Genomic DNA, 20,068 nt, shown 5'->3' with positions numbered 1-20,068 from the left:
CACGAATTTCTTTAAAAGTCGGCCTTAAAGAAAATGGGAGGGTTTTACATAAATTTCGCCTTATATAGAAAATTGTTAAAAGCGATTCCGAGAAGTTGAGCAGACTTGGTAAACATCATTTATTTCCTAAACCAACGATAAAACGTAAGCCTTTAAAGTTTCTGTGTTATAAAATATGAAAATCTTTCCTAGTACAATTAATGGACGTTAAATTTTCTGTTCGAAATAAATTCCCAAATCTCCTAATCTAGTAATAGACCCATGATGAAAGTTGAGGGGCCGAAAATTAACATTTTTACCTGGCAACTCAGCATTTGGACGGAACATCCGTTTCCTTACTTCCGCCTGTATATTTCAATGGCGGTCACGTGGTTCAAAACGTCACAAACAGGATGTTCCGGCCAGAGGTCTCACTTAAGCCTCGTCTGCAGTAAAGTAACTTTTTTGCCATACGCTCGTATAATTAGAACTGGGCTCAAAATTCCATTTCCCATTTTGGCTGCTGAGCATTCAAGAATAAAATACTTCTTAGAAAAGCTTTTTTTTCTTCAAAGTTTTAGGGTAAACCAATACTTTCCTAGAAAAGCTAGGCTATTTACAACGAATATTTAGGTTAATAATGGTTATAGTTTACCTAAGTCTGTTGATACTACGAACAAGATAGAACTTATAGAAATCCAAGATCGTATATTTTCTGGAATTTTTTTGGCAAGTCAACCGGGAAAATGCGAGTTACGCGGACCATGTACCCCGAAATTGGACGTTATACTCGAAGTTTCTTAAGAAGATGGTGTCTTGGTAACGTATGCTCTTGTTACGGTGCTATTATATGTAATAGGCTGGTCTTACGAAATAAATTCTTTCGTCCACGGTACAATGACCTCACCAAATATATTATACGTCGTCACAGCTACAACGATCAAATTGTACAGGGTGTTCACTAAAAAACGGTACAGGGCCAATAACTCCAAATGGCTTTTAGAGCTCTAGGAATTTCAAATTTTCAGGATATTTATCGCCTTGCATTGAATTATTATTAAAGTGGAGGAGGTTAGCCGAGAATTTCCGCGCCAATAATTAAGTAGGCTTGAAGGAAGCCATTTGATTAAAAGGTTACCAATTTGCCCTATAATTAGAGGTAAACCCACGCCCCCTCACGTCGAACGACGTCGACGATGGCCAAATAGGCCCTCCTATTCTTAGGAAAATAAATTATTAAGCCTTTGCTGAGACCTTTCGCGCCCTTTCCTCTGGGAAATTAGCGCCTTTCGAGAGTCTTTGTTTCCAAAAGTCACATCATAGAGTGACGCGTAAGTACATTTTTTCCAACGGGTCATATTCAGCCCCTTATATAGCTTTTCGATGCTACGCAACGAGTTTTGAATTTTTTAATGTTTAGGCTTAGTTTCCCTTATACAGGGTGCTAACTGAAATCGATACAGAGCCAATAACTCAAAATGGGTTTTAGCTAGGAATTTTAAATTTTGAGGACACATAGAACGTGCAGGGGGTCACTTGACAACGGGAATTTTCATGGCCATGAATCATATCTTCAAGGTCATTCAAAATTTATCTCGAGAACCATTAGATATACAAAGTTGATTTTAATTAGAAACGAGTTCCCCGTCACATTGTAGGACTAAATAGCTTTAGGCCCACCTAATTTTACCAAGAACAAGTCGAGGGATGAAAATAATGTACCAGAGACCAGGTTGAAGGGTTAATCACTCGAAAAGTACTCATGCTAGAGTATCATGGGCGCCAACAGTGGTTTTCCTAGGCGTACTTATATAACTTTATAACTATTATCCATAACCCTAAATGACGTCATGTTTTATTTTTTATTGTTTGTCTTCAATTTCGTTGAATTCATCGACATAAAGTAGAATTCGTTGGTACAAGCCGAGGTCCATTAGTCGCTTCGGAGGCCTGGAGACTGGAGACCTCTTAGTCGCTTCGGAGATTGCAGACCGGAGACCCTAACCGCGGCGGAAAATTGTCTTCTGCCGTCTTATTCCTCAAACTGAAGTCGCTGCGTCTAACTCATATAGAAGAGTAAGATACGTCTACGAGAAAAGTCACATGTTAGCTAAGATCGCAAACCATATACTCCAATGGACCCATAGTGATTGGAAACCAGATCTTGCAGTGAAGAATCGAGGAATGAAGACCAAACATTCTGGTAGAGGTCTGGAGACTGGAGACCAAATCTTCCGGTGGAGGACTGGAGACCGAAGACTAAACCTTCTAGTGGAGGCTGGAATACTGGATACTGGAGACCGAATCTTCCAGTGGAGACTGGAGAGTGAATCTTCCAGTGGAGACTGGAGAGCGAATCTTCCAGTGCATGAGACTGGAGACCAAATCTTCCAGTGGAAACTGGAGGACTGGAGACTGGAGACCAAATCTTCCAGTGGAAACTGGAGGACTGGAGACTGGAGACCAAATCTTCCAGTGGAAACTGGAGGACTGGAGACTGGAGACCAAATCTTCCAGTGGAAACTGGAGGACTGGAGACTGGAGACCAAATCTTCCAGTGGAAACTGGGGGACTGGAGACTGGAGACCAAATCTTCCAGTGGAAACTGGAGGACTGGAGACTGGAGACCAAATCTTCCAGTGGAAACTGGAGGACTGGAGACTGGAGACCAAATCTTCCAGTGGAAACTGGAGGACTGGAGACTGGAGACCAAATCTTCCAGTGGAGACTGGAGAACTGGAGACCGGAGACCAAATCTTCCAGTGTAGACTGGAGGACTGGAGACCAAAAGTCTTGCTGACCTACCTATGCCTCTAAGTAGTTAAATAAGCCCTTACAAGAGGGGATCTTTGCCTAGAAAACGTGATGGCAAAACTTGTCTCTTCGATTCCCGCGAAAATGAGAAATTTAAAAACCATCTCAGAGCCATCGCTGCTGTCCGGTCGAGAATAAAACCAAGGATCCTATATGTTAGAAGGATATGAGGCGAGGGACGAAAAATGGCAGCGTCGTCGGTGGGTCATGCGCGATAGAGAATCCGTCTTTAGATTCCGTCAAGGACAAAACATGGAGGAGGAAGCACCGCCAAAATTTGTCCTTGAGGGAATTGAAACAAAACGTCCCACGTTTAGAGGCTCTCTTAATATCGACGGCGCATTTTGAAAACACGGGCTGGCCGGAGGGCTACCTATCCTTCTAACATATAGGATCCTTGATAAAACTATATTGGTAATAGTTCAACAGAATTGTTGAGGCGCTTCAAAGCGGCTGGTGTACCTCAGTAAGCCTTCCGATTTAGGCCACGCCTACCGTGTCAAAATATCGGGAACCGTGAGTCCCTTAAATTAATGGTCCACGATCTAGTGTGGAAAGAATGGAATACGGAAGTTAGATTGGAAGGGAATTAGAGAGCCAAAATTATGGATGAAATGAGAGATTAAAGAAAGTTTTTAATTCTATATATCTTTATGGAAAGTTACTTATCAGTTATAAGCCTTGGCTCTAAAAACTTTACCGCTAGCGTTTGAGTGCCTTTCTTTAAAGTTTTTACTTTAAAATGGACTTGGGATGATTTTTCCAAACGCTTCCCACTCAATATAATGCCTCTTTCAGCTGCAAGATTGCACTGGGTTTGTTATACACACAAATTAGCCATAATAAAATTATTATAACTTGAGAAATTTAAACTTCCAACACATCAAATATCAACTTCGCTCCCATTATCTCGTTAAAACTGCCGGCTATTTCCATTAGCCAATGACCGTGACTTTTTAGTTGAATCACGTGAGAAAAATAAACCAATAGAAAAAAAAGGTTTTTTTTCCTGTTGGGGGGGGGGTGAAGAATTTTCCGGGGAATATCGAAATTTCTCTTTTTTTGAGGCGGTTCAAGCTAGGCTTGCACCAAACGGGATTAGAGAAACGTCGATTTCGGCAGTTCGGGTTTATATATGAAGACTACGTGATACACAGTGTGAAGAGAGTATAGGCGGGAAGGGCTTGCCACCACCCTCCTACGCATTGTAACCCGGCCACCTGAATTAATGGCTTTAAAAGTCGCTTTATGACTTGGCCTAAGGTGGTGCCAAGGGTATTAGCCTAGCTGATTATTATTATTATTATTAAGTCTATTTGGACAAGCATAAACGCCATAGGCCGCATAGCCATTTGATTACTTACAGGTATCATAAACTTATGGCTCTAAAAATACGCGGTGTCGGGAAAACGTTTGATGATAGAAAACAAATTATCGAAGGTGGAAATAACCTCAGACTAAATTGGCGATAACGTCGGTCCGTCGCATTAAAACGTTTGAAGGGTAACAAAAGCCGAACAACGCGCCGGAGTAGAACATTATTTTAGACAAAACTAAAAGCCATTGGCTAATATGTTTTTACAAAACCACGTGTTCATTGAACCCATTTTTTTACAATAAAACAAATGTGGTAAGTTTTATTTTCCTATTTCCTCCAAGCGGCAGCTTTTGGAATCTAAATATTTCTGACCCTAACCATGGAGGAAGCACGTGACTGATACTGCGTTCAGTCAATAGGAGCGGACATCTCCATAGAAGAGGAGGGGTTCAAAAATCAAGTGGCTCTGCCGAACGGCGGAGACACGAACTGAGTCTCAGCGGACGAATTTTCATAAAAATGGTTTTTTCTCCCCAATGCTTTTCCTACGGTAATTTGTTTTCCTAACTGTGTTGCAATTCGGAGACTTTTTAATAATTTTAGTGTTTGTACTCAACTTTGAATTTTTCATATGATTTTTAGTAAGTTTCCAGGTTTTATTTAAGACTACTTTCATAATTTTCCCTTAATTATTTCGCTCGTAATCTACTTTTAAAATCGACGAAAATTTTAAGGCGAGGAAATGAATTCCCCGCCTTTGGGACCTGTATTTGTGCTAGGCCACGGTATTGCGCAATGATTTTTAAATTCCAAACATTAAAACCGAGGCCTAGCACAAATATAGGTCCCAAAGGCGGGGAATTCATTTCCTCGCCTTAAAATTTTCGTCGATTTTAAAAGTAGATTACGAGCGAAATAATTAAGGGAAAATTATGAAAGTAGTCTTAAATAAAACCTGGAAACTTACTAAAAATCATATGAAAAATTCAAAGTTGAGTACAAACACTAAAATTATTAAAAAGTCTCCGAATTGCAACACAGTTAGGAAAACAAATACCCGTAGGAAAAGCATTGGGGAGAAAAAACCATTTTTATGAAAATTCGTCCGCTTAGACTCAGTTCGTGTCTCCGCCGTTCGGCAGAGCCACTTGATTTTTGAACCCCTCCTCTTCTATGGAGATGTCCGCTCCTATTGACTGAACGCAGTATCAGTCACGTGCTTCCTCCATGCCCTAACCCTTACCGAAAACAAAGTTACATAGTTTCATTTGAGTGACTTGTGCAAACTCGCCAAACTGTCAATATCTGGTACCTCAAAATCGTGACCATAAAATTTTCAATATAAAATCTATAGCTAATGTAACTTTCTACATAGGAAAATTTTATGTGTCGTGCGTACGTTAAATATTTGGTAACACTGTAGCGTATAACAGTGGGGATAATTAGCCTTAGGGAGAATTAGGGTTCGAAAGCTGAATTTTAAATGTTTTTAAAATAGTTTTATTTGAGCATCCAAAACCTTTTAGTCGTGTAGTATGGCCCCTTTATTAAATTTCATTTATAGTAGGGATAAATTGAACAAGAGGCCTTTTTCGTCCACTCGTAGCTAATATGATATGGGGTACAGAATCGCGTTTGCTAATTTGTTTATATGTCTTACTTTTGTGTTAGAATGGTCCAAAAATTAATGTACCGTCGAGAGTTTACTGTACTCTGGTTTACCACTTTAAGCAAGAACTAATTTATGTATAAGAACGATCTAGGAGCCATATTTTCTAGGCGTCAAGTACTATAGTGAGTTGCAAGCTAAGAAAGACAAAATATATAGTACAATCGGCGCAAGGATGCCTCAAACCGTTTCCGGTCATTCCACGGCGCAAAATTTGAATTTGGCCATTTTACGGTCAAATTCGAATTTTGCTCTTTTTGTCGTCTTTTGGCGCCATCTAGAGACCGAAATTGGTATCTTTATTTTTTAATTTCATAATTGTGGTGGCGAGCAAATTTAAAAGATAAGGCATTCCTATCATTCTTAAATTTAAAATAGTATGTATAATTATTTTATTTTGTAAATTTATTTCTACGTCTTACCAGTTAAATCGGCAGTTTCTTTTAAAATAGTTACCACGCTTTCTTGGGGGTAACGTTGTATTAATGAGCTATAGACGTTTAAAATTATATTTTTCTCTTTACTTGTTAACAATAAACCTTTATCATGCTTTTTATAGTAACCTCTTGGGCTATTTAAAATATTTGGAGCTTCAATTATCGAATTTTCTTTAGCTGCATTCAGTAATTAAACTCATGACAACATGAAATTAAAAAATAGATTCCAATTTCGGTTCCTAGATGGCGCGAAAAAATTATGAAACTCACGAAATTTGAAATTGACCGTAAAGTGGTCAAATTTAAATTACGCGCGGTCGACTGGCCGGAACTGGTCTGAGGTATCCTTGCGCCGAATGTACTATATATTTTGTCTTTCTTAGCCTGCAACTGACTATAGTTGTTTTTATTTTATGGGCGGAGTTTCGTATTTGGACTTTCGACATCGCCATCTACTGAGGAATTATGGCCGCCTTCCACACAGGCATTCTTTACTGAGCACGCGCTTCTGGCAATCTGAAGATCGTGAGTTCGCGCCCGACTCCGGACGGAACGGTTTTTACTATAAAGTTTTAAAATTAAATTTTACAAAACTGAAATTTAACTCTACTAAATAGTTCATTATTATAATTCTCTACAATATATAATGTTTAACAATGTTAAATTTGTTTTATAAAATATAAATTAATAAAACTCTATAGTAAAAACTGTTCGGTCGGGAGCCGGGCGCGAACCCACGATATTCTGATATCCATAGGGAAGTGAAAATGACACAGATTTGTTATTATTATCGCGAAACTGTTTGGAATTTCACTATTAAGAATTAACTCAACATTACATATATCACCTTTTATAAAAAGAAACGATAAAGCCGGTGTTAACAGAATAAAGGATATACGGATCCCTCCATGTTCAATCTTGTTTAATAGTTTCACAGTGGCTCGGCAGATGGCGGTCTGTACTTAAAATTCAAAAAAGGGGTGGAACTACAACCAAAGATAATTTATAATCGTACCCTAGATTCGAAATCACTCTCTCGCGCATTGCCGATAGCGTTTACCCACTTCCCGCCGGAACTCAGAAAAAATTCGCTCCATGGTTTGCGCCTTACCGCAACCACGGCCAACTTCGATCACGCGCTATATAGCGCGGCAGCGCGTCATCGAAGTTGGTCGTGCCGCAACCGATGGAGCCCGATTTTTCTGAGGTCACGTGCCGGAAAAGGGTAAACGCTTCGTATCAAAACCGTCAATGTGAAAGCTCTCAGTGTTCGAATCTAGGGTACGAGTTTAAATTATCTTTGCTACAACGTACATGAGTGCAGCAGGCTTCAAAGCTACAGTAGATCGTTCTTATACATAAATTAGTTCTTGCTTTAAGTTATAATTCGTCATCAGTTAGGAGCAACAAACACAGCACCCCACACTAGGAGAAAGCAACCCGTCAAAAGTCGTGCATTTTCTTGTGTACAATTTTCATTGGTTAAACGCTTTAGCGCCTGCTGCCGTCGGAAGGGGAAAATTGTAAGTTGTCTTTCCCGTTTCCGTAAAACGCTCAGCGTAAAGTCTCGTCCAATGAAATTTGTACACAACACTGCCTTAGCGTGTTTAAAGGCTAGCTGCGTTCTCCTTGTATTTGTTGCTAGTCATTAGTACCTACCGGAAAATATCTTAAAATTTAAAAACTTAACTACGTATGAAAACCAAACATTTTACGGGGAGCAAAGTCTGATCCAAAGGGGGCAACGGAGCAACCACCATGTGAGCCTTGAGGGGGGCAGATTCTTCATCTCCCCCCCTCAGGGCGCCCATGTATTGTATCAAAATTTGATAGACATACTCATCTGGTAGTGGGTCTTAAGAATTTTCAATCTCGAATGACCTTTAACTGATGGTTCTAGGTCATTCAAAGTTGTTCATCTCGAAAACCACTGGATTTAGAGAAATGGTTCCAATATCATGATGTTTTGCATCGGGTTTAGGTCATTTAGACTTAAAATTTCTATTCACACTTTTCAAATCGGAACCATTTCTCTAAATCCATTGGCTTTAGAGATAAACTTTGAATGACCTTGAAGGTATGATTCAATGTCATGAAAATCTTAGTTGCCAAGTGATCCCTACATGTTCTTTGTGTCTTGAAAGTTTCAAATTCCTAGCTTAAATACATTTTGAGTTATTGGTCCTGTATCTTTTTTAGTTAACACCCTGTATCTATACTTGTTAACATAAAAAAAAAGATCTGTCCCCGTTAAAATAAGCTGCAGAGTATATCAAGAGATTTTGCAATTCTCGGGAAAGCGCGACCGGTGGAAAAAATTTACGTCGCTAGGAAAGGGACGCGCTTACTGGGTCAACGTGTTGGCCGCGAACGCTGTCAATCCTGTGATTCGAGGCTCTGAACCAGTGAGCGCTAATAGGGTATTTTTCTCGATGGACCTGATTTTTACCGCCCTAAAACATTCCTAAAATCTAAAGCTCTCTGCGGTGAAAAATTATCCCAAAGAGCAGCGTTGGCATAAGCCCATATTAAAAGGCGCGTAAAAATGCCGACCCACCCAGCAAAATGTGAATTTATATGATCTATTACTATCTATAACTATAAGTCTTAAAGTTTGTCCTTTTATTTATTTATTTATATGTTTTGTTCTTAAAAACTTGAGAACGGTCAGCTCTAGAGCTTTGAAATTTTAACTCAATGTTCCGGGCCTGATTTCCAACTAAACGCGCCTAATTCCGAATACCTGACATGGTTATTAATCTAATTCAATTTTACTCTTAATTCAATTTTATTTTACTCGACTTTGGACTTTCGCCTCTTTGCTTCCCTTATCTATTTTTCCGGCTGGTCTCGGCTTTCAATTTGTTTTTCGACTTCCACCCCTTTGCTTCCCTTATCTCATCTCTTGAGTTCCTTGCGCCCGTCCCGACCTTTAAACTTTGTTAACGGGTTAGTGTGAAATTCGTAGAAGGGGAGTTAGTGTGAAAGAAAGGGACTTCGTAGAAGGGGAGTTAGTATGAAAGAAAGGGACTTCGTAGAAGGGGAGTTAGTGTGAAAGAAAGGGACTTCGTAGAAGGGGAGTTAGTGTGAAAGAAAGGGACTTCGTAGAAGGGGAGTTAGTGTGAAAGAAAGGGACTTCGTAGAAGGGGAGTTAGTGTGAAAGAAAGGGACTTCGTAGAAGGGGAGTTAGTGTGAAAGAAAGGGACTTTGTAGAAGGGGAGGTTTAGTTGGGATTTTTGAGTAGTTCAGGACTTTTTGCTACGTGTGTTACGTTTTTGCTACGCGTGTTGCGTTTTTGCTACGCGTGTTGCGTTTTTGCTACAGCGTTTACCTTTCTTACGTACAAATCAGATCTAATTCATTAAAACTAAGACGCCAGGCGAAGCCGGGTATTAAAGCTAGTAAACCGATAAGAAACTGCTCTTTCGTAACACGTCGTCTGAAACGCACATGATTTTAAACCAAAAACAGGAAACTATGTAAGACAGGAAATTCGTTTTCATATAATTTCAAATTTAATACTCCTGTATATTTTTTTAAATAATAATTTGCTAGGCACCACCTTAGTCCCAAGTCATCTAGCGACTTATAATGCCTTTAAACAAGCGGCTGGGTTACAACGCGTAGGAGGGAGGTGGAACGCCCTTCATCCCACGCAAGCCAACAGCTCCCTAGACTTACTATTACCGTTAGCCTCTACAAGCAATAGAAAGCTTACACTTATTTTACCCTAAAGAAAAAAAGAGAATACTGAGAAAAACACTGTATCAGTGAAATATATACAATACTGTTAACAGAGAACGATGAATTAATGTCATATACAGGTGTTTCGAAAGGTTATGCAAAAATTTTGAAGGAGTCGTAGGGGTGAGTTGAGAAGTATGCCTTTTTTTCCCCATTTTACTACGATGAGTTAAAAGAGTGCCAGAGAGCTTCAAAGTGTGGCCTACTAGCCCGTGGATGTAGGCTGCAACAAGCGCAAAACCAAGCATCAGGGAAATGCGAACATTAACAAAGCATGGGGGATGTGTTTCTTATATGCGGTCAGCTCTTGTTGCCTCTTTAAATCTAGGAGCAACAAACACCAGGAGAACGCAGCTAGCCTTTAAACAGGCTAACACGGTGTTGTGTACAAATTTCATTGGATGGGCCTTTACGCTGAGCGTTTTACCGAAAGGGGGCAGACAATTTCCGAATTTTCCCCTTCCGACAGCAGCAGGCGCTAAAGTGTCTAACCAATGAAAACTGTACACAAGAAAATGCACGACTTTTGACGGGTTGCGTTTTCTCTGTGTGTTTGTTGCTCCTAGCTTTAAATCGTTCCGTAACCATCCCAAACATCCAAGTGTGCCAACTGAAAATTGATGGCAAGTTATTGCTGATATTCTGCTGTTATCGTAGCCCCTCTTCCTCCTTATCCTTTTTGAAACGTTTAGTTATTGGGGGGATTTCAATGACCCAAAAGTCAACTGGGTCCACCAATAGATGGGTTCGTTCAGTGGAGAAGAGACTCCTGGACACCATTTCTGCAAATAAACTGCGACAGCAAGTCCTATCTCCTTCTCGTAGGCGGTGGGAGAATGTTCCCTCCATTTTAGATATTGTTAATTAAATAATTGTGTTAATGTTTGATCTTCTCGCCCCCTTTGACAAAAGTAACCATGATGTCCTCTATTTCAAAATTGATCTGCAGAGTAGTCTACCCGTGATCCCATCTCCCCCGGCGCATTTTGCTTATAATCGTGGAGACTCTATGCTATGAGGGCAGGACTAATGCCATATATTAACCAAGTTTCCATAATTGTAACACAATCAGGAACGAGCTCCCACATCAATGGCCGCAGTTCAAAAAGTTTACGTATGAGGGATCCGGTATTAGTGGATATAAGCTTTGGCTTTTGAACAAAATTCGGTGCGATGGTGTTGAGTGACGAGGAACACACCGATGCACAGGGTTTCAAAATTGGGGCACTGGGGTTCAATGCCGACGAAAAGACTGAAATATATGGCATTAGTATTGTAAAAAGTCTTACAATCATCAGCTATATCTACCGGCACAATAGAGGATTGTCAGAAATGATGTGGGGTATAGTTGGAGACTCCATTGTTCCAATGCGAAACCTGCTGGTAAGGTATGAGTGGCGGGGCAGGCCGCATGTACGGAGCATTGGAATGAGGGTTTTTTCACTGACGGCTAGAGTTTGAGTATGTGGGATACCCTCGTGAATTTGAGGATGGAAACTGTTTGTACTATTTCAGGGCGTAGTTTTAGTACACTTAATGGACTCGAATCATTTTTAAGAACAACTAGGTCTGAAAATCAATTAACAAATGTAGCCTTGCTCTCTATAAATAGAGATTTATCTAATAGGTTGAGAGACAATCCTTTGTTGGTTCTTGACGAGTTTAGAAAAAAAAAGAGAAGTGTGCAATTTATACTTTGAGTTAAATTTTTAAATTTTGAAATATGTATACGTTATAAGAGACATTTGGGAGGGCAAGCCACAAAATTATAAGGGGTCACTAAAGTTGTAAGGGCCACAAAATTCTTAGGGGCCACAAAATAATTAGCCCACCTGTGAAAAAACCTTAGCGCCGTTATGCGCAGCCGTGATATATAAAAAGCAGTCATGGCTGGGGCTGCCAGAAGGCCATTCGTGGGAGATGCAGATGGCACTCTCAATATCTGATGAGTGCGAGGCGGTTGGGTTTTTTGGGTATCCTTCTTCGGTTGTTTCTTTCCCCGGACTACCGTCGTCCAAGACGGAGGAGTTGGCTGTTGCAGGTTAGGTGACTTAGGCTGGTGCAGATCTGAGCCAGGATTCCAGGAAGTTGAGGATATTCTCCAGACTGCTTTTTTTGGTACATTTTCAAATTATAGGTACCAAAGTACATTTTAGGTGTTTTAAAAACATTTTGGTACGTTTTAAGATTTGATAGGTTTTCCAATAGTTCTTCCAAAACCGTAAAATTATGAGAAAAACGACTTTTAAGACTAGGTTACCAAATTTGGGCTCCATTGGCTCGCCATATTTTGCCTTTGAGACTCACATGCTCAAAGTTACAAATATATTGTTGTACCCAATTTCCATTTAAAATTGAAACATCGACGAAAAAATAAAGATAAGCGCCATTTATTGAAACTTGTTGGTATTAAAAATATACAGAAATAGGTGGTGCTTTGTTTTTTATTGCAAAAGTACAAAAAGTAAGTTTCCTTATTCTATAAAGGTACATTCAGAAAATATCTAGGGGCAACACTGCCGAAAATGCACTTTTTTTATAATAACTTATGGTGTCGGCCAAAGGCCTTAGACACCAAACACCAAAATAAAAGATCAAACCAAAGAGGCACTTAATAATAATAATCAGCTAGGCTAATACCCAAGGCACCACCTTAGGCCTAAGTCCTCAAGCGACTTTTAAAGCCATTAATTCAGGTGGCCGGTTTACAATGCGTAGGAGGGTGGTGGCAAGCCCTTCAAGCCACGCGAGCCAACAGCTCCCTACACTCACTATTACCATTTTTAAGGAGCAACACCGATTCTGGACTGAAAGGGTCAACATAAAATGTTCAATTAACGGACGCTCCAAATGAGCAAAATTGTTATTGGTTGTTTTGTCTAAAATAAATTGGATCGTTTTGTTAATTACCTGAATTTATTTATCGGTTATTTTCCTTGGCCTTTAATGTGATTAGCGAATTTTGGATATTTCAATTTTTGCTGACTTTAAGATGCACCGTTATCTTAAGAATAAGTGATTTATGTCCGTCTCTCATTTGCATATTGGACATTTCTCAATTTGGAAAGTAAAGGATTTTGTTATCGAGTTGCGGGTTCTGAATTTTAAATTGGATATTACATTCTCGGTGACTTTTGAGGGCGAAATTTGGAACGTATCCAAGTCCCTCGTTAATTTTAATAAATATCCAAGGCCTTTCTCATTTTTAATCAGACGTCAGGATCACAAACTTTATCTCACCTGGGAAATTTAACTTTCTTGACCGGAGTTTCGGAATAAATTATTCATCTTGTTTTACGTTTAAGGCCTTTATTATTTAATCAAATTTTTGTTCCTTTTGTTTCGATAGATATTACGCCGTGATGTACCCGCTGAGTTCCAGACTGACCAAATCGAGGGGACCTTTTATCGTGGTTGGCATTTGGATGGTGGCGGTGGCTTTGTCCAGTGTCCAGTTCATCCACGGACGCGCCGAAAGCTTCAACTATCACGGCCGCGAGTATTACGACTGTTTGGAGGTGTGGGACGACACCGAAGGCAAGATCTACACCATCTCCATCTTCCTGTTGACCTTCTTGTTCCCCATGCTGATCTTGGTGGCGACCTACGTGGCCATTGGCTTCCGTCTCTTCCGACATTCCTCTCCTGGCAACAAGGACGAAGCCAGGGATAACAATCAACTAGTCGCCAAAATGAAGGTAAGTTATACAGGGTTCTAAAAAACCCGGGTTTTTTTTGCCAAAAAAGCCCAACCCAGTGGGTTTTTTTGTACGTTTTTAATGGGTTTTTCATTTGGGTGGGTTATTTATTTTAGTATATAATTTCCATATTTGTATTAGACGATATGTAAAAGTATGCAGCTACTGCAAAGCTGAACCAAAGGACTGGTAGAAGTACCGACAGTGGCGTAACTAGGCCAATGCACCCAATGCGATGCATCGGGGCCCGTCTAATTTATAAGGACCCGCATGCTTAACCGTCCACCACGACGGGTGAACTGTCACTGGCATTTTGCATTGGGGCCCAATTTTTCTAGTTACGCCACTGGGTACCGAGTTATAAGTTTCAAGTTAACAAGCTAATTAACTTGGTAAAGTCTGTATGACATTACAATTCAGTCTAAGATATATATTAAAGTGGTCATTGCGCAATCATGAACTAGTTGGTTTTTCATTTAAAATGAGTTTTTTTAGGTGGGTGGATCCAAAAAAAACCCACTAGGTTTTTGGGGTTGGGTTTTTGGTTTTCGAACCCTGAAGTTATAGTCTTGAGAAAATATTGACCGCAAACACTTTTTATTAAACCGGTATAAATATTTTCGAACACATTCTTTTTATTACATAAAACTAAATTATAATGTAATATAATACAATATAATATATAAACCCTTTTATTAATATAAATGGAATATTTTGTAGTAGAAAAGGTATTGATTTAAAAATTACGAGTAATTTATTTCGCCGATTCGTGAAATATCGACAACTTTTCGTGAAGTGTGTGGACGAAAACGCAACGTGCAAAATTCGAAAACTACATTCATCAACAAAGTTGGCGAAAAATTTGTTAAAACTAAAGTTTCTTTTGTTTTGTTTTGTTAGGTTACAAATAACTTTTTAATTAATTACAGAAAAGTTGAATTTTATTCCTAATTTATGTCGTAATAAAGATGATTTTAACGATTTAATTAATTAAAAATAGCAAAATATTTTCCCAATAATTGCTTGAAGAAAACATCTAAAAACAATTATCAGTCTGATGGCCTTACTGTTTCAATTTGAATCGCGAATTTCAGTTTAGTCTAGGTAGTTTGTTTCTATAAAGAGGTCGTCGCACGCGTTCTCAGTTACCTAAATACGTTCATGGTAATATTAAATAACTCTTAGAGCAGTACCAGCGGATTGCCTCAATTTGCACGTAACTTCGTAATCAGGAAGCTTAGAAGTTTGTGAATTAATCTGTCAGTTGTGTAACAATAGATAATTTTATTTAAAATTCAAGCGCGAGACTACAGCTAATTAAGTTACTTATGATAGCGGATAATTAGTTACTTTCAATAATTAAATAAAGAACGCTTTATCGTACGTCCTCTTTAAATTAGTAAATTCCTAAATTCTGAGTGTGAGTAAAAATTAGTACCTTTAAGTATAGCTAGGAAGTAGGAATTACTCTACAGAGGCTTACTTTAAACAAACCCAAAGATTGCATTTATTACTTTCTGTTACGCCGTATTATGACGTAAGCTTTTCCGACGAAAAATGTCCAATTTCAAAAGCCTCTTAAATTCGAGTTTACGTACGACGTTATTTCTGCCCTAATGGCCGGATGCGGAATTTTTAATTAATTCCGCACGCGAATTTGGCTGGCTTAATTAGCGTGGGCGAAGGATCTTAAAGATATACCGGGTTCAAAAGTTTTTTTGGTGTTTTTAAACAACTTTTACGCGGTATCTCATTACTAGCAAAATTTTACGATTCGCGTTTCACGTTAATTTCTCTTCGCGAAATATCCTTCAAGTTTCGATTTTACCCTCGCTTTTTTTTCATTTTTTAAGATTACGCGATAAGGGTTAATCACCCTTCCTATCATTAGCATTTTTCGCGAGAACGAGTGTGGCACCATCTACAAAAAACTACTTAAAACTTTCCGAATTATTTATTTTAATTTTTTCTTCAGAGTTTCAATATTTAACCAGGTAGCAGATACGGTTGATCTTCTTCCGACCCAATTTCAGAATGGATGGGCTTGAGGATTAACCCAATTTCTGTCATCAATTGGGTTAATCATTGCGGGAATCAATTGGGTTAATCCTTGGTAACTCCTTATGGCAAAGGCCTATTCGCCAAAAACAACTTTGTTGCTGAGAACTGTTTACATCACAAAAGTTGTCGAGATTTCGCGCATTAGCTGGTGGAGATAATTACTTCGTAATTCGTAGTGTTGTTAATTTTCGGGAAAAATGAAATGCGGAAAATTTTCCGCAAATCGGAAAAATAAAAAATTGAAACATAAATTACTTTTTAAGGGTTTTTAATGTTTTTAACTTTTTATCGATATAAAATGTCTAATAACAGTAAACATACTACAAAAAATTAATAGTGTTAAGCTTGGCTCACACGATGCGATTTTATCGTACGCGACTCCTTGTCGCACGCGATTCAGAACGCGGTCGCACCAGAATTCCGTCAACACAAAGCGACGATAGCAAAGAAGAAAGCAATGACCATAAATGAAACAAGTCGTAGCCTCCAAATAGAGAATCCATCGCATCATTCAACCATTTGCTTCTTGAAAAGGGCCCTCATTTTAGCGAAACATTTCGAACGTGTACGATGAAAAAAAAGCTTCGAATTGGACTTAGTGCTATTAGCAATATTATACCAGAAACACACTCCCAAATGAAATATAAATTCCCATTTTGACCATTTAATTTGGACATTTTACGTTTATGCTAGCATAAACCCGTCGAAAGAAGAGGGAAAAGCCCTGGTCCGAATGCTAAAATACAATTTCGTCGCGTGGAAAAAACTAAGAAATTATCCAAAAGAATGTCTCCCGTTTACTCCCACTTTTAATGCTACCAAAGCTGCCCGTCGCGCGCGATAAAATAGGTTCCAACCTATTTTCGGTCGTCGTCGCATGCGACTTCATAAAACCCCTTCATACGACGCGATCTTTGAAATTTTGTCGCGCGGGACCGGTCGCTTACGACAAAATCGCATCGTGTGAACCAGGCTTTACATTGTTAATCAGTTTAAACTAGTCTAGAGGTTTAGTTTTACTTTAATATTCGAAAAAATGAGGCGAAAATGCTGCTTTATATAAATTTGCAAGCAATATATTAAACTAATCATGGAATGAAACCTTTTTTTTATTTTCTTCGGAAAAATACGGAAAATTTCCGGAAAAAAGGCCTCGGTCATTTTCCGGAAAATTTTCCGACTTACAACACTAATTCGAAAAAATTCGTCTACTACTGCCAAATATGTTAATTTACCTAAATATAGGTATTTTATATTCATTATTATTTTTTAGTTTTCTTCAATCTGAAAGATGTGTACCAAAATGATTAGATTTAAATATTTGGAGCTAAGCCTTTGTGGAAATATTTGATATATTCCAATGGAGCAGCTCGATTTGCGTCTCGTGTTGACCAACAATATTTACAAAAGTGATTGGTTCGTGCGAATAGGCAACTGATCAGATTATTTAGGTCGCAATTTTCAGCTATCTAAACAAAATGAGGTGGTCGTATCTGATTAATCTTTTATTTGATTCACTTAGCTGATTAGTTATCTAACTTCTACGTTTAGTATATAAAAGTCTGGAAAACAAATCAAAATAAACATAAAGTCAATATCTAAATAAAATCAATTGAGGGATATGTAAAATCGATAACTGTGAGGCAACTTAAATATGCTCACTTTATATTTGTCAGTCTACGTTGAACTCAAATTAGATTCGCTTTTAATCTATCTGGTTTGCATTTTGAGCCATATCAACTGACCCGATAAAATATGAACGTACATGCGGGTAATTTGATATCCTGATCGATCTTAATTACAGTGAAATCACTTGATATCTTGAGAATCAAGTTAAATCACTTGATATGTTGAGAATCAAGTTAAGTCACTATGAAATCACGGGAATAATTTTGAAATCACGATAATCACTATGAAATCACGAGAATCATTTCAAAATCATGAGAATCACTAGGAAATCACGATAATCACTAGGAAATCACTGAGAATCACTATGAAATCACTGAGAATCACTATGAAATCACTTGAAATCTGAAATCAGGTTTAGAAATATTTCCACAGTGGTTAGCCCCTAGCGCAACTGTTCTCTAATAATCGGTTGGGAGTACTACTTTCAGCGTATTTCTTTGCCCTGCTCCAAAATTACTTGGAACTCCAGCTAAATCAGTTAACTTTCCCATTGAAACAAGATTTTATGCCACAGTGTCTTCCCGCCTTATCGACAGAAAGGGGGAAGTTCTAAAGTTTTCAAATCCGGCAAAAGGCATTACCCATCACGCCCGAGCATAGAAGACTCAATTAGATTCGCCCAAGATGCGTGTTAAGTTCACGGCTGAACTTAGAACGGTTAGCGAGGCACTTAAGGGGGAATAATACAGTAAAAGCCTCTTTTTCGTTCAAGCTGAACGTTTCTGTTTTAACAATTACATAATTGAATTATAATTTTCTTATTAGGCTGAACCTTCCTCTAGTGCTTAAAATAATCTTGATAATTATAATATTAATAGTTAACGAGATATAAGGTCCTAACTAAAGGGTAGTTTGGGCGCTTGCCCAACTTATTTAGCTCAGGGGATCCAAATTAAAACGTAATAACTTAATTACTTTTAAATTTAAAATTGTCAAAATTATTTTAGGCACTAAACCAGAGGCTGTTTTACACTTAAATATTAATTTTTTAAATTAAAATACCAAATTAAAAGAGTTCAGCTTGAAATAGCACGAAAGTAGACAATGGCCACTATAGTCTTCCCCCTTTAGGTAGTCCTGAAGAGAGTTCTTCCAAACCGATTGTTTTATGGATGGGAGGATGCGGGAGGTGGCGCGTTTTGATTCACGCGGGGAACGTGAACATGAAGAGATGGACGAGCTTTGTGGATTACGGAGTGGACAGAAACATATTATTTAACATCTATGAACATCCGTAACTGACAGAATGACGAAGAAGATTTTAATTTAATCAAACATTTTCTCTCAATTTCTGAATCTAACTTTTCCGCTCCGTCACTGTCCTCGGTGCAACAGGGAGTAAGAAAATAACATCCCACAATAAAACGCGATTTATCTTCTTGATCTACCCTGGATAACCCAATGGGACAGATATCGACTTTCTGGGTACTCCTGGAACAGTCGGAGCAGCCCAAAGGAAAACGCCGTTAGACTGCATCTTTTTTTTAATATTTATGATGGATCGCCTAATTTCCAACTACTACCACTAGATTTTAGATAATTTAGGCGCTTGTTATGTTGAAAACAAGTCGTAGCGTGTGTTAACAACGATGTTTTCTGTTACAAGCCTGTAGTTTTGAGTTACCGAGAGAGTTAGGCCTAGTAAATGAACTTAATCAAATCGTGTTGGCGCCATCTATCGTGTTATTGGAAAACTAAACCTTAATATATTTTGTAAAAGTGTCTGCTTTACAAACAGATGGCGCCAACACGTCTGGATAAAGTTGAAACTTAAGCCTAATTCTCCTACTCAAATAAAACGTGTGCCGCGAATCCCAGATTTGTTTGGATCTCTATTTATTCTATCTCATTGGTTTTGACTGTTCAAAAATTTTAACTTAAATCATGGACACTGTATCTCTAACCGGACGGATAAAGCTGTAGCTTCCACCATACAAAATCAGCTGCCGCCGCCACCGTCTCTCGGTAAAGGGGGGAAGGATCTAGAATTTTGAAAGTTTCGGGCTGTCAAGGCCATATAATTCGTCGCGTGGTCGACAAAACGTTCCGTTTGAGATGGGGTTTACATTTTTCCGAATGACCTTGACGGCCCTGCGAATCGAGTACGACCGACTATTTCAGCTAATACGGAGTAGGACGCAAACGGACAGAGAGGGGGTACCTCTTTTAGGGTGCTTTCCCGTCCGGTTAGAGATACAGTGTCCATGCTTAAATAATTACAGATTTAGCATTATTAAAAGTCTGTAATAGGTTTACCTAATTTTACCTCAATAATATACTATCTAAAAGAAAAATTAAAATGTAGTTGGTCAATGTATCACAATTTTGGCGCCTCCCACAATGAGAGCTAATGGCGATACTAATGACGTGCAATTACTTCATTGACAGATAATCAAGATGCTGGCAGTGGTGGTAGTGCTATTCGCACTCAGCTGGTTGCCCATCCAGATCTTCGGCTTGCTGATCTACTTCAACCTGGACCTAGTTAGCTTCTGGTCCGACTTGTATTACACTTCGTACGTCTCAACATTCTTCGTCTGCCATTGGCTCTCGATGGCGAACAGCTTCGTAAACCCGCTCATTTACTGTTTCATGAGCGACAATTTCAGGGTAAGCTTATAAACTTTCAAGTATGATTTTTTAGCTTAGGCCGTAACAG

General features: G+C 38.7%; 2 protein-coding genes across 2 annotated transcripts in view; one reads left to right on the top strand and one right to left on the bottom strand.

Annotated features, from left to right (window-relative positions):
• LOC149926841 (uncharacterized) overlaps positions 1-20,068 on the bottom strand; it is a 293,606-nt gene that overhangs the window by 246,731 nt on the left and 26,807 nt on the right. The window lies entirely within an intron of this gene.
• Positions 1-20,068, top strand: part of LOC149926842 (RYamide receptor-like) — a 99,986-nt gene that overhangs the window by 72,165 nt on the left and 7,753 nt on the right. Inside the window, exons 2-3 of the mRNA XM_090157764.1 lie at positions 13,311-13,659; positions 19,798-20,019. Coding sequence (XP_090013890.1) covers positions 13,311-13,659; positions 19,798-20,019 — 571 coding nt within the window. The remainder of the gene's footprint in view (positions 1-13,310; positions 13,660-19,797; positions 20,020-20,068) is intronic.

This window comes from Leiobunum rupestre, chromosome 9 (genome assembly GCF_980474605.1).
Source record: "Leiobunum rupestre chromosome 9, qqLeiRupe1.1.hap1, whole genome shotgun sequence".
Lineage (NCBI taxonomy): Eukaryota > Metazoa > Arthropoda > Arachnida > Opiliones > Sclerosomatidae > Leiobunum > Leiobunum rupestre.
This window is presented reverse-complemented; position numbering and strand designations above follow the sequence as displayed.